At 41.3% G+C, this 13,033-nt stretch overlaps 1 protein-coding gene across 1 annotated transcript in view; it reads right to left on the reverse strand.

Annotated features, from left to right (window-relative positions):
• LOC122079447 (autophagy protein 5) overlaps positions 1-13,033 on the reverse strand; it is a gene marked incomplete in the record, with an annotated part of 36,927 nt that overhangs the window by 22,602 nt on the left and 1,292 nt on the right. Inside the window, 1 exon segment of the mRNA XM_042645931.1 lies at positions 8,106-8,230. Within this exon segment, the coding sequence (XP_042501865.1) occupies positions 8,106-8,230 (125 nt within the window).

The raw sequence follows: 13,033 nt of genomic DNA on the forward strand, positions 1-13,033 counted from the left end.
CTTAGACCAGAAAAAAAAAAAAAAAAAAGAGCAGAGAGAGAAAACAGAACCAGAAGGAAGTGAAGGACAACGTCGGAGAAGCAGTAGAGAGAGCGATAGCAGCCACCGCCGCCTCTCGTTTTCTTTTTCCTTCCGACAGCAGCCGCCGCCTCCTCTCTCATTTTTTTTCCCTTCCGACAGTAGCCGCCGCCGCCTCCTCTCTGTCTCCGACGGCAAAGAAAAAAAAAAAGGAAAAAGAATCAAGAAAGAAGAAGAAGAAGAAAAGAAGATGAGATGAGAAGAGAGAGGCAACGACATACCTGAGTTGAAGCCGTCGCGAGTCACCCATCCCTTCATCGGAGTCGCGACGTCTCCCTCCTCCTTCGCCGAACCACTGTTGGTTCGTCTCTCAGCAGAAGAGCTTTTGTCGGTAAAATCCTTTTTTTTTTCTTTTCAACTTATTTCTTTTTCTATTCCTAAAATACCCCTACCCCACCTTTTTATTACCCTCCACCCTCTTTCCTTGCCTTTCCAAGTATACCCCTGTCCTCTTCTTTTTAAGTTTCAAGTTGAACTTCTACAAAAAAAAAAGGGTTGAACCTCAATAATTACAGTTGTGCCATCCTCTCCTCAACTTCTATTTATTTACCATTCTGTCCCTGCCCTTTAAGCCTCCAGTTATTTACTATTCTACCATTATTCTTTGAGTGCTATTTTGTTACTCATCACCATGGTAGCCAATAGTGAAGTTGTTCAACAGCTGAATTCCTATAAAGGAGAAACTGATACAAAATTTGATGCTCTCACTAACATGGTCACGTCCCTAAAGACAATGGTGGAATCTATGCAAGTTTCTATTGATCATTTGGTGGCAGCAGATAAAGGAAAGAGTCCCATTCAGTCTGGGGATTCTTCCAACACCACTCCACAGGATCCGCCAGTAACACCACCACCACCACCACATCATACACCACCACCACCACCACCACCTCCACCACCATATGGGACTGGTAGACATGATGATGGAGCAGAAAGAGCAGCAAAACTGGATGTCCTTGATTTTTATGGAGACAATAATCCAAAATTGTACCTTAATTGGATTCATAGTTTAGATACATTCTTCAGATGGTACGGGTTGACTGAGGCTCGAAAGATCCTATTTGCAGAGGCCAAACTGAAAGGCACGGCTCGAGTCTGGTGGATCAAGCAACAACAACAGAACCGAACCCGAGGCATTGGTTTGGTCAATACTTGGGCTGAAATGTATGAAGTCATGAATCGGCGATTCTTACCTTCTGATTACAAGCAACGCATGCATCTCAGGTTTGCACAGTTGAAACAAGAGAATTTGACCGTTGAAGAGTATGTTGCTAGATTTTATTATTTGGCCACTCGTTCTGACTTTGAGTGGGATGAAGTCTTAGTGGCCCAATTTCGCACTGGTCTGCACCCTCAACTTAGTGCTGCCCTTGCATCTAGTCGACTACCTACAATGGAAGACGCCGTACAAGTAGCATATCAGGTTGAGGAAAGTCTGAAACGCCCATACAACCGGAGAAATTTTGCAGACACTTTTTCTCGAGGTACTAGTTCCGTTTGGCAACAGTCTCCTACCCAAGAGAGGTCATCTAGCAAGCCACAGGCAAGTGCTACATCTATGGCTTCTTCACGACCTAGTCGGCCGTATTCTCCACCTCGACATGTTTCTGAAATGTCATCTTCACGGCCTACTCGCCCATATTCACCCCCTCGGCGTGGTTCAGATAAACCTTCTGATTCTTCAAAATTCACAGTTCGGTGCTACTCATGCCATGGATTTGGACATATCAGTGCCCAATGTCCCAGCCGTTTGGTTGCTTTTATTGATAAGGATTCTCCTATACCATATATTCCCGAAGAGCAACTTGGTTCTGACACAGTCGATTTAAGAGAAGAGCGTGCAACAGGTGAAGTCAATGACACTCTCAGTGACGATGACCAACATCCTTTTTATGTCATTCGTCATGTGTTGACCACTCAAAAAGCCACTGAAAATGAAGATTGGCGCCGTAGTAGTATTTTTCAGACTCGTGTGAAGTGCAATGATCAGTTGCTAACCTTGGTCATTGATGGAGGCAGTTGCACTAATGTTGTCTCTGAAGACGCTGTTTGTAAGCTGGGATTGAATACAGAACCACATCCTAATCCTTACAAGGTTGCTTGGGTGAACAACACTAATCTCAAAATCACAGATAAGTGCTTGGTCACATATTCTATTGGTGGATTTAAGGATACAGTCCAATGTGATGTCCTCCCTCTGAAGGTGGGCCATATCCTTCTTGGTCGACCTTGGTTGTTTGATAAGAAAGTACAGCATTGTGGCTATGCCAATACCTACACCTTCAAGCATGCCAACAAGACTATGAAGTTTCATCCTGCCAAAGATCTCCCTGAAATTAAGCTCAAGAAGATGGTAGGATCATTCCTCATTCAGCGTATTCCTTCAGACGGTCTCCTCGGTCCTTTCCCTAACTCGACGGAGTCGAGTTCTTTTCAGAGGAGGAGAGTTGATGCAGATACGGCTGCCCTTTCTTGGTTGGACCAGCATGACCGGCTTTGGAAGCCAAAAGCCAAGAAGAATCGGTCCAGCCCAGGGTTTTGGTCCAACAAGGGTTGGAAATAAAATTAGTAGTTTACTTAGTATTTTATTTCATGCTTTTAGTTTCCAAACTTGAACGTAGGAGTAGGATTTATTTCCTTGCTTTGGTTTAATTTAGGCTAGTTTCCATTCCAGTTAAGTTTCTAATTTCATGTTCCTATTTTTCTATATATTGGTTGTAATCGACTGAAGATTTAGAGAGTAATTTGATTATTGAATGAACGTGTTAGTGTGATCCTCCTTTTCCCCCTCTCTACTTTGATTTCCCCTCCCTTCCCTAAGGGTTCTCCATCACTAAACCTCTAGCATACTAACACTTATGTGATAATATTTTATTTTTGTGGGCTTATGTGTATTTTACACATAAGCACGATTCTTTCCTTGCTTGTAATTTCTGTCCTTGGACTTTCTTATTATTTCATAAGTTATAAAGCTATTGGTGTGCTCACAATTAGGACATTACAATCTCTACCATGAGCTCTTACTTTCTCTCAGTCCGTCTTCCTTTTTTTCTTTCTTCTTCTATTACTTCTCTCTAGATTGAGGTTGCTGGTTAGTAATCCTAGCAATGTAACGGATGTCATTTCCAAAAGCAAATTGTTGTATCTTGCCATGTTGGTCAATCATACAATTGCTATTGCCGGATTCTTCATCTCAAATCTCTCATTTCTAATATATGGTTCTTTGTATTGTATAAAAACGCACCCCCCCCCCCAAAAAAAAAAAAAGTAAAGAAAGAAAGGACCCTAACACAAGCATGGCAATGAGCTCATAGAATCATAAGCTACTGCTTTATGATATTCAGTGAGTTAACCTTGATTTTAATCAATCACAATTCCAGTAATGAATAAAATGTATCATGTAGATGAACCCATGTATGGATTGTTTTTCCAAAATCACATTATTTGCAAACTATTCAATATCCAATTTTCATAGCTAAGGAGTGATGCAGGAGAATAAACAGCAGCATTTCAAGCCCTGGATTTGGCAAGATCATATCTTGGCAAAATCTACTTATTAGGACTACTGAACTATAGTATATTTACAGGGGAAAAGTTTTATGTCAATGGGCTATTTCTAATTATCTTTTTTTCTTCTGATAAGTGTAATTGATTAAGTATTTAGATTTTGGTTTGAGGGGGTATCTTGTTACTTAGTGTAGTTAGTCTTCGACAAGATAAGATTTATCTTACCAAGCCTTACCCACTTACGAGTTCTGGCCATATGGTTTACATAGTATAAGGCTGAGATTTGAATATGTACACGATTAGAATAAATGTTTAGGAGTTGAAGTTCTACTAGATTTGGTCAGTTAGAGGGGTCCAAATGCAGGGAATAAATTATAAATTTAATTATAAACAAAACAATTCGTGGCATTGGTAATGGAAATTACATGTCTTTGAGGGGTAATAGTTCCTTTTCTCTATGTCCAGCCCAGCATCTCCTTTGGGCCTAAGCCATTCAAATTCTTTGACATGTGGACCCTCCATGATGATTTCCTTCCTATTGTCAGAGACTCCTGGGCTTCCCCAATTCCTATCTCCTCTTCCCCTCTCATTGCCTTTTCCAAAAAGCTCAAAACTGTTAAATCTGCCCTGAAGGCTTAGAACCTCTCCACATTTGGCAACATTTCCGAGAGAGTCAAAGATTGCCAAGTGAAGCTTGACTCCGTTCAAGCCCATTTTCAGCTCAATCTTTCCAATGCCTCCCTTGCTGAGGAAGAAAATGCTCTCTCCTCTGAGCTCTCCACTCTTCTTGCCCAAGAAGAAAATTTCCTCCACCAGAAATCCAGAATCAAGTAGCTTGAGCTTGGGGACTCTAACTCAGCCTACTTCCACAGATCTCTCAAAGCCCACAACAACTCAAACTCCATCCCCAATCTCATCTCCTCCTCTGGTACTGTCATTTCTTCCCCCCCCCCCCGAGATCAAATCTGAAGTTGTTTCCCACTTTGAGAAACTTTTTCACCCTCCCTCCCCATCTCCCTCTCCCCCCTCCCACCTCCCACACAAATCTCTTGAACAAATTTGTCCCCCCAACCTCATCCCATCCCTTCTTGCCATCCCCTCTGATGATGAGATCTTGGCCGCCATCCTCTCCTATAAATCCAATAAAGCACCCGGGCCCTGACAGGTTTAGTATGAGATTCTTCTCCTCCTGCTGGCACATTATCCGGGATAACCTTATCTTTGCTGTCAAGAGTTTCTTCCTCAATCCCTCTCAAATCTCTGGCATCAATCACATCTTTCTTTATCTCATTTCAAAGAAAGACGGTGCCAACATAATGGGGGACTTTAGGCCCATCTCCCTCTACAACCTCCTCTACAAATTCATAGCCAAAATCCTAGCCACCCGGATCCAGGTTGTTATTGATTCTCTGGTCAGTCCCAACCAATCGGCCTTCATTGCGGGCGTGGCATTGGAGATAATATCATCCTTTGCCACTAGATTGTTCGAGGCTTTGACCGTAAATCTCACTCCCCTGTTACCCTCCTAAAGATCGATATCCACAAAGCCTTCGATTCCATCCATTGGGACTTCATCTCCAAAGTCCTCCTTCAGACATCCTTTCACCCTTCCTTCGTCCATTGGATCCACTCATGTATCTCCACTCCCCGCTTTTCTGTCCTCGCCAATGGCAGCCCTGCTAGGTACTTTTCTTCTATTGTTGGAATCAGGCAAGGGTGCCCCCTTTCCCCCTTCCTCTTCTCCCTTTCCCTTGAAATTCTCTCCCACTCCATCCAATCTTCCACGGACCTCCACCTTATCTCTCCAATCCCTAAATGCAAAGGTCTCTCGCTTACCCACCTCGCTTTCGCAGATGATCTTATGATCTTCTCCAAGGCTGACACTCACTCCATCTCCTCCATTATGTCCTCCCTCCGCCTCTTCGAATCCCTCTCGAGGCTTTGCATCAATCTCCTAAAATCTAACATCTTTCTCTCTGAAGTGTCTGATTACACCAAGACCATCTTCTCGCTATCTCGGGTTTCTCCTTAGGCTCTCTTCCGGTTAAGTACTTGGGTCTCCCCCTCATCTCTTCTAAGCTCATTGCTCATCATTGCTCCCCCATCCTAGATTTAATCCAAAATAAGCTCCAGCTTTGGAAGGGCAAGCTTCTCTCCTACACTGGAAGGCTGGTCCTTGTCAAATCCGTTCTCCAATCTCTTTACCTCTTCTGGTCAGGAATCTTCTCCATCCCTACCTCCACAGCCAAAGCCATTGACTCCCTTCTTCGTTCCTTCCTCTAAAAAGGATCTGACTCCTCCAAATTTTTATGCCCCATCAACTGGTCCAAAATTTTGTTCCCTCAAATCCGAAGGGGGTCTTGGCCTCAAATCCATAAAGGATACCAACAAGCTCATTTAGAAAATTGTCTCCAAGCATCGCAGTATCTAGGTCTCATGGATCTATTCCTACCTCCTCAAAAATGACTCCCTTTGGTCGGTGACTCCCCCTTCTAATGCCTCATCCATCTGAAAATCCATTCTCAACTCCAGGCTTAATGCTCTCAGAGGACTCTCCCTTTCGATCGGTAATGGCTCCTCTACTTCCCTTTGGCTTGACCCGTGGCACCCGACTGGCATCCTTATCAACATCATCTCTCCCAGATCCATCTATTCATCCGGCCTTCCCAGATCTTCCCTGGTCTCTTCCATTCTTTCCCCCTCTGGCTGGTCCCATCCCCACTTCCCTCCCCCCTCGAGGATATCTGGTCTGCCCTTCCTCCTATCCCCCATGGGCATCGTGGTAGAGATGATAGGATCCTTTGGAAGCCCTCCTCCACGGGCTCCTTCACCTCGGCCTCTGCTTGGGAATTCATTTGCACTAAATCTCCAATTGTCCCTTGGCACAAAATTGTTTGGTTCAAAGGCCACATTCCACGCCATAGTTTCAATCTTTCCTCATCCACAGGCACATCCAGGCCTCCCCATCCTGTTGCCTCTGCTAGAATAGCCCCGAGGATGTCAATCACCTCTTCTTCTCCTGCCCCCTTCTCTGCTTCAATCTGGAAGAAGGCCTTCAGATCCATTTGGCCATCCCATAGGGCCACTATTCCTTTATCTATAGAGTGGATATGGATAGATATGACTTTTGGTGGCACTTCCTTGTGCGACACTGTAGGGAAACTCATTTTTGCAGCAACTATCAACCACATTTAGATGGAGCGGAAACTCCAGAGATGGACTTCCAACTCCCGTTCCTTTGAAAGGATTTGAAATGCCATCTACTTTGAAGTCAGCTCCAAAATTGGCACTATCAGGCACAAGCCCGTCAAAGATTCCCTAAGGAACAAGCTTATTGTTGTCTCCTAGGGTCTGCCCTCCTCCATCATATCCCCCACTGTAGCCCCCCGCCATTGATTGTTTCCCCGTGTTGTAGGGTCCCCCAGTGATCCTTTCTGTGCCTTCGGGTATTTGTATCTCTCTTCCCCCCCCCCTCTCTCCCTCTTCCCATTTCCCTTGTATATTCTTCCTCTTGGTAATGAATTATTTATTCATCCAAAAAAAAAAATAGTTCATTTTCTCTAGGGTAGGATGATCAAACCTACCATGCTGTTCATGCTGAATGACATCCTAATTTCTTCTACTTTCTTATATTTTCTGCTATAAGAATATTTTCCACCATTCATTTCAATCTGTCAAGTCAGATTTGGAATTCCAGGCTCAGTCTTAGCTTTTCTTCTCTTTTTCTCCTTTTTTTTTTTTCTCTTTCTGAAAACTAGTATTACATTTTAAATCTGGATTTATACACTATACTGTTACAGGCCTCAATCTGATTGATGATTTAAGAACTATAAAATCAGATTCTCTTTGCTGGACACACCTTCTTTCTTGATCTGAACCTTTAATTTCAGATCATCCTAGCTTCTAGAATTTAGTTGGGATCATTACCTGCAATCTACTTATCCTGCATCAACAAGTTATGCAGCTGTTACGTGAACCATGATGAACCCCAAGTTGAACCATCTCAAGACAGAAGGATAATAACGAAATTACTGATTTATACTTCTTAAATCAATTGCTTAAGCCAAATATTTTTTCCAGATCAAAAAACTAAAATCCTCGATATGCAACTACATGCCTCCCACATAAGAACTACCAAAAACGTTTTTAACAATGGAAGTGTCAAAACAAAGTTTTCACAAAAGCACAAACTTCGGTAGAGAAATAATTGGCTCAACAGCTCATCGTCAACTGGTAGGAATTAAGAAATAAAGATAGATGATTCAATTTTTAAAACAAAAAACAAGTTTCTTCCTGAAAAAATTAACTACACACAGTTGTATCAGTGAGATTTTTTCTATTGTTTCCATTAAGGAAGTATATTCCCTCCAACAGAGCATCTGTTTCTTTTATCCACTGAAACTATTTGATGAAAGTTTTTCAATGCTAATTAGAAAGAAAACCATGAATGATATAAAGGAAAGTGTTATAAAGTAACGGCTACAACAATGCACATCAACAGACAACAGAGAACACCATACCATTTCAGGGGCAATCCTTTATAGTCAAACCAAACAGTGTCTACCCCAGGGGGAAGCGTGCTACTGAAATGAGGCTTTATGAGAGGAACTAACAAAGGCAGGTACCCAATCCGAGGACCAAGAATCTGAAACACAAAAATGTGATCTCCAAATTTTAAAAATAAATAAATGAACACATAATTTAAGGGAAAAAAAAAAAAGGTAGTGTGCTAAGCTAAGTATACTACAGCATGTGTGCATGCATATATGTGGGCCTGTTATGGGGTTCCATCCATGGTTCTAAAACTGGCATTGGATCGGTCAGTATTGGCCTTGCCTGATCTCTGATCCTGACCTATCCAATACTCCACTAGTAAGGCATAAGGGTAAAATGGTAATAAAAATGATTTTTATTGAAAAGTAGGGATAAATCTGTTTGTTTGGGTCTGATCAAAAGTGATATGGATCGTTATCAGCCTCGAACGATCCGAAACAAATCTGGAGTTTTAAAACATTGGTACCATCTTCTTGTTCACGCATTTTTCAATGTATTGTATGCATATAAAGGTGACAAGCTGTCAATAGCAACAATAATGATAACAACACCAAAAGCAATCACAAGTTCACAACTACATCTACAACGACAACAGCAGCAGCAACAACAATCTTACAAGAATAATTTCAAAATCAAGTGCTATAAAGAATTCATTCAGATTAAAAATCAAATATGAAAACTAGACACTGAACAGAGAAATCCAAGTATGACACAGTATGTGTGCCTGTTATGGGGTTCCATCTTCTTGTTCACACATTTTTCAATGTATTGTTTCATTGTTTGCATATAAAGGTGACAAGCTGCCAATAGCAACAATAATGATAACAACAGCGAACAATCACAAGTTCACAACTACAACAACAGCAGCAACAACAACAGTCTTACAAGAATAATTTTCAAAATAAGTGCTACAAAGAATTCATTCAGAGTAAAAACCAAAAGTGAGAGCCAGACACTAAACAGAGAAAGCTCAGAAAAGCAAAGGCAAACCAGCAATTATTCACTATTTTCTTAATCAATATGAATCCATGTTTTTCCTTCAAATTAGCATTCCCCAGAAGAAATCCTAACATTTGATTTTTTTTTTTACTAAAAGAAAAATTGCAAAACAATACGGATCTCTAAATTATGAAAAACAAAAAAATATATATTAAATCAGATCAAAGTCAAGATCTAGAGCAGTTCAGCTACAGAAGAATGGTCTGCTGCCCGAATTACATATATATCAAATCCTCACATTACAGGGGGAAAACAGCACATTATGGAAAAAAGAAACCAGATATCCTTGGTAAAATATGTCACCTACAAATATTCCTCAGTAAGATATTTAAAGTAGTCAAACTTTTGGTATGCACATAAAGAATCCTCTTCTTCCTGGGGGAAGAAATGCACCTGAAAACAGGATTCCAAGTGATGAAACAATTCTGAATTGAGAAAAACTTATCCATAACTACCTCTTTTCCAGTGGACAGATTTTACAGTCTATATGCCACACATCTTGTGCACGCCCCTCTCCATTCCGTCTATCTTCTGAGGATCAGATCTTCTCCTCATCACCAACATGAATGTTGATTTGTTGAAATAGATGCCATGCATGACTCCGTGAGGAGAGCTAACTTCTCTACAATTCCTAACATCATTACCAAACCGAAATTTTGCCACAACCCGTATGCAGAAGCTGAAACCTAGCTTTCCAACCATCTTCAGTAAACACAATTCCACCTCTCAAACTGAAAATTTTTCACTTTCCTCTTCCCCCAATTCCCTTCTCAAAAGATAACCTCAAGAGCTTCTCCATCTTCTTGGCAATAGACAAAAGGACATGCCAGATAGGAAGCATATACATGTGTACTTTTTTTTTTTTTTCAAAAGGTGATAAAATTATCCCTATATATCTTCTGCTCTACCTTCCCAATACTTTCTCCATTCTTTCCAGACTAGAATTCCAAATAGATGAAGAGCAAGACCTTATCCTACCAGGAATCCCCAAATAAAAATGTCATAGAGAACCCACGTGACACCCAACAATCTAGTCCTATTGACATCCTCCTCCATATAACCCCCCCACCCCAAAAAAAAATTCCCACTTAACGAAATTTTATGAAAGTAAACCCCTTACTATGTAAAGCTTCAAATATCCTATAAATAGTCTCCCAAAAACGCAATTTGGGGAACATTTTTGCTCAGCAAAACGGTAAGCATCATCCACATACTGCAGTGGAAACACCACTAAGTCCCATCATTTCATCCCCCTCCACTGAAAGTAATATCTGTTTTTATTCCTTTGTTTGTTTGCACACTAAGACAACCAAGTAGGTAACATATTGGGAGCACAGTGGTCGCCCAAGCAACGCATTGGCGACCAGGATTTTTTTTGGGTCCAAAGTGATAGCACACCTTGATGTCATTTCATGAGTTTACGTATATTTATATTCATTGCTTTGTTTTTAATAAATATGCTTATGTTATATACTATACTTGGGTTATTTATATGTTTTTATTCTCTATGGTTCAAAATTTTTCCGAAATTTTGCTAGTTTCGACATGCTCGAGACGAAACAAGAGGTGAAACCAGAAGTAGCACACTTTCATTAGAAATTTCTCTAATTTCAGGAACAAAAATAGACTGTTTTGTCGAAATTTGGTCACTTTGGAAATTTCAGTCATTTTGGCCATTTGTCCCCAGAAATGGGCCAAGCAAAACTCACAGAAAAAATACATTGTTTAGATCAATATTTCGCTAATTTTGGTCATTTTGGTCTGACCAAAATATGAGTTTTTTGAACCTTGGTTTTCTCATATTAATGTATTACAAGCAAAATTATATCATATCGCAATGATATGGCTTCTATGTTACATATAAACATGATTATATAAAATTATCACTGTTATATTACATAGAAATATGCCGCACACCTAGGTAGGCGCCTCTCCAATGCCTTGGGTCGTCTAGTCACCTTGACAGCTATGATCGGGAGCACTAGGCTAAAGTTTGGAATGCCAAGCACCCAGGCAGGAACCTCCCCAAGCCCCTGGTACCATAAGGCTAGGACACAAAGGACCTAACCTGAGTCAGGGACTCGGGATCCCTTAGGATTTGCAGAAATCCCCTCCAAGAAAATCAAATCAGTGGTACTGTTGTGCAGGAATTTAAATCAGTAATTGAAGAATCAACTCAGACTCACCTAGTCATCATTCAGTCATTGATTCAGTCTCAAAATTGCACCCTCGAGTGGTCCTGGGTTGCAGCAAATCTCAGTCACAAAATTGATTGGAATAATCTGGCTCCCTTGGCCCCAGCGAAGTGTGAAAGTCACTTGTTTGGTGAATTCCTCATGGAAAATGTAACAGACACGACCTATCTAGCGGCTTCTGTCTCTACAACTGATAGTGACTACTGCTCAGACGGATACAGGCACGCTAGACCTGCCACTGTTATTTCTTCTCCAGCCCCTTGACATTTTGCATCGATTTTCCACTCTTCTTTCAAGGCGATGAGACGAGATCTGAACCACCCATCTCCATTCTTGCTCCTGCTTCTGTTGTTCCTAAGATGAGACCAACACTACCCTTTGTCCGGACGAGCACTGCCTTCCCATTCTTGACTGAGCCGCAGTGCAGCCATCTAATCCACTGAACTAGCTAGAAGTTATCGCTTCGGGTCAACCACTAAAAGAAAAGGACTAGGAACGCAGTGAAATAGGAACCAAGGGACCCAAGAGAGTGGGCAGCAGGAGCAGCGGGCAAGTGCTTGGTAGGCCAACAGCCCAGTGAAACAGGCAGGGCACATGGAGGAAGTATGAGAAACTGGCCCCGCCTTCAACAAAGCAAGGACCCCTATGGGAGGTCAAACCAAGGACCTATGGAAGAGGGGCTTCTTCTGGTCAATATTGGATCAACCAATAGGGGTAGAAGCTGGAACTTGACTAAGAAAGAGCAAGCAAAAGAAGTTGTTACAAAAACAAGATGACTGATTTTCCCAGGCGCGCTCCACTCCATGATATCCTCCATCACCTGATTGGTGATGGGAAAAATCGGATCAATAGAAAAGCGAAGAAGATAGAAGAAAGGATAGATTGAGTTGAGACACTCACCCTTTCCTAGGCATCTCACCAACTAAAAGGCCTCTGACCTCACAAATTGAACTTTATCCTAAATAGAAACTACTTACAAGGTATCCCAATTCCCAATCCCAATCTAATTAACAGAATAAAGAGTCCTAAACTTAGAAACTACCCATTACATAAAGCAAATCTAATTAAATTGAAAACTAACCTCTAGCTAATAGACCTCCCCACGAAAGATAAAAAAACTTTCTAAAATATTGGACTAATAAAGCTGTAAAATCCTCTTCCACACATGGCCAATTAATCTTTAACTTCATCTCCACCATGGGGCCCACACGATATGAACATTATCTCCTCCTTGACCAGCAACGAAATCTGGAAATTTCTCTATTAAATTGCTGCATGATACTCTATCTAAACCTGGAAGTTATCTCTGATGATATACTCCACAAAATTAGAAACCTGGCCCCCTGGAATATGCCATCAAACCAACCAAGAACCAGGTCACATCAGACCAGGTTGTCTCCCACAGCGATTCTGGACTGGTTTTTGGGCCTTGTTCCTATAGCTACACCTGTGCTGGAACCTGTGAGCTACATCATCTGGCTAGAGTCAACTTGGTGTTTCAACAACATTGCTAAGTTTCAGATCCTCATAAGAGGAAAGGAGACATCCAAAGCATGTAAATGAAATATTAATCGTGCTGAGTTCACAGCCTTATAAGAGGACATCCAATGCATGTAAATGGAATATTTAATGTATCTTTGTGAATTAAAATGCAATTGTTGCTCTTATTTACTGCCCTTGTAGTTGGTGCTCTTGAATTG

Source organism: Macadamia integrifolia, chromosome 5 (genome assembly GCF_013358625.1).
Source record: "Macadamia integrifolia cultivar HAES 741 chromosome 5, SCU_Mint_v3, whole genome shotgun sequence".
Taxonomy (NCBI): domain Eukaryota; kingdom Viridiplantae; phylum Streptophyta; class Magnoliopsida; order Proteales; family Proteaceae; genus Macadamia; species Macadamia integrifolia.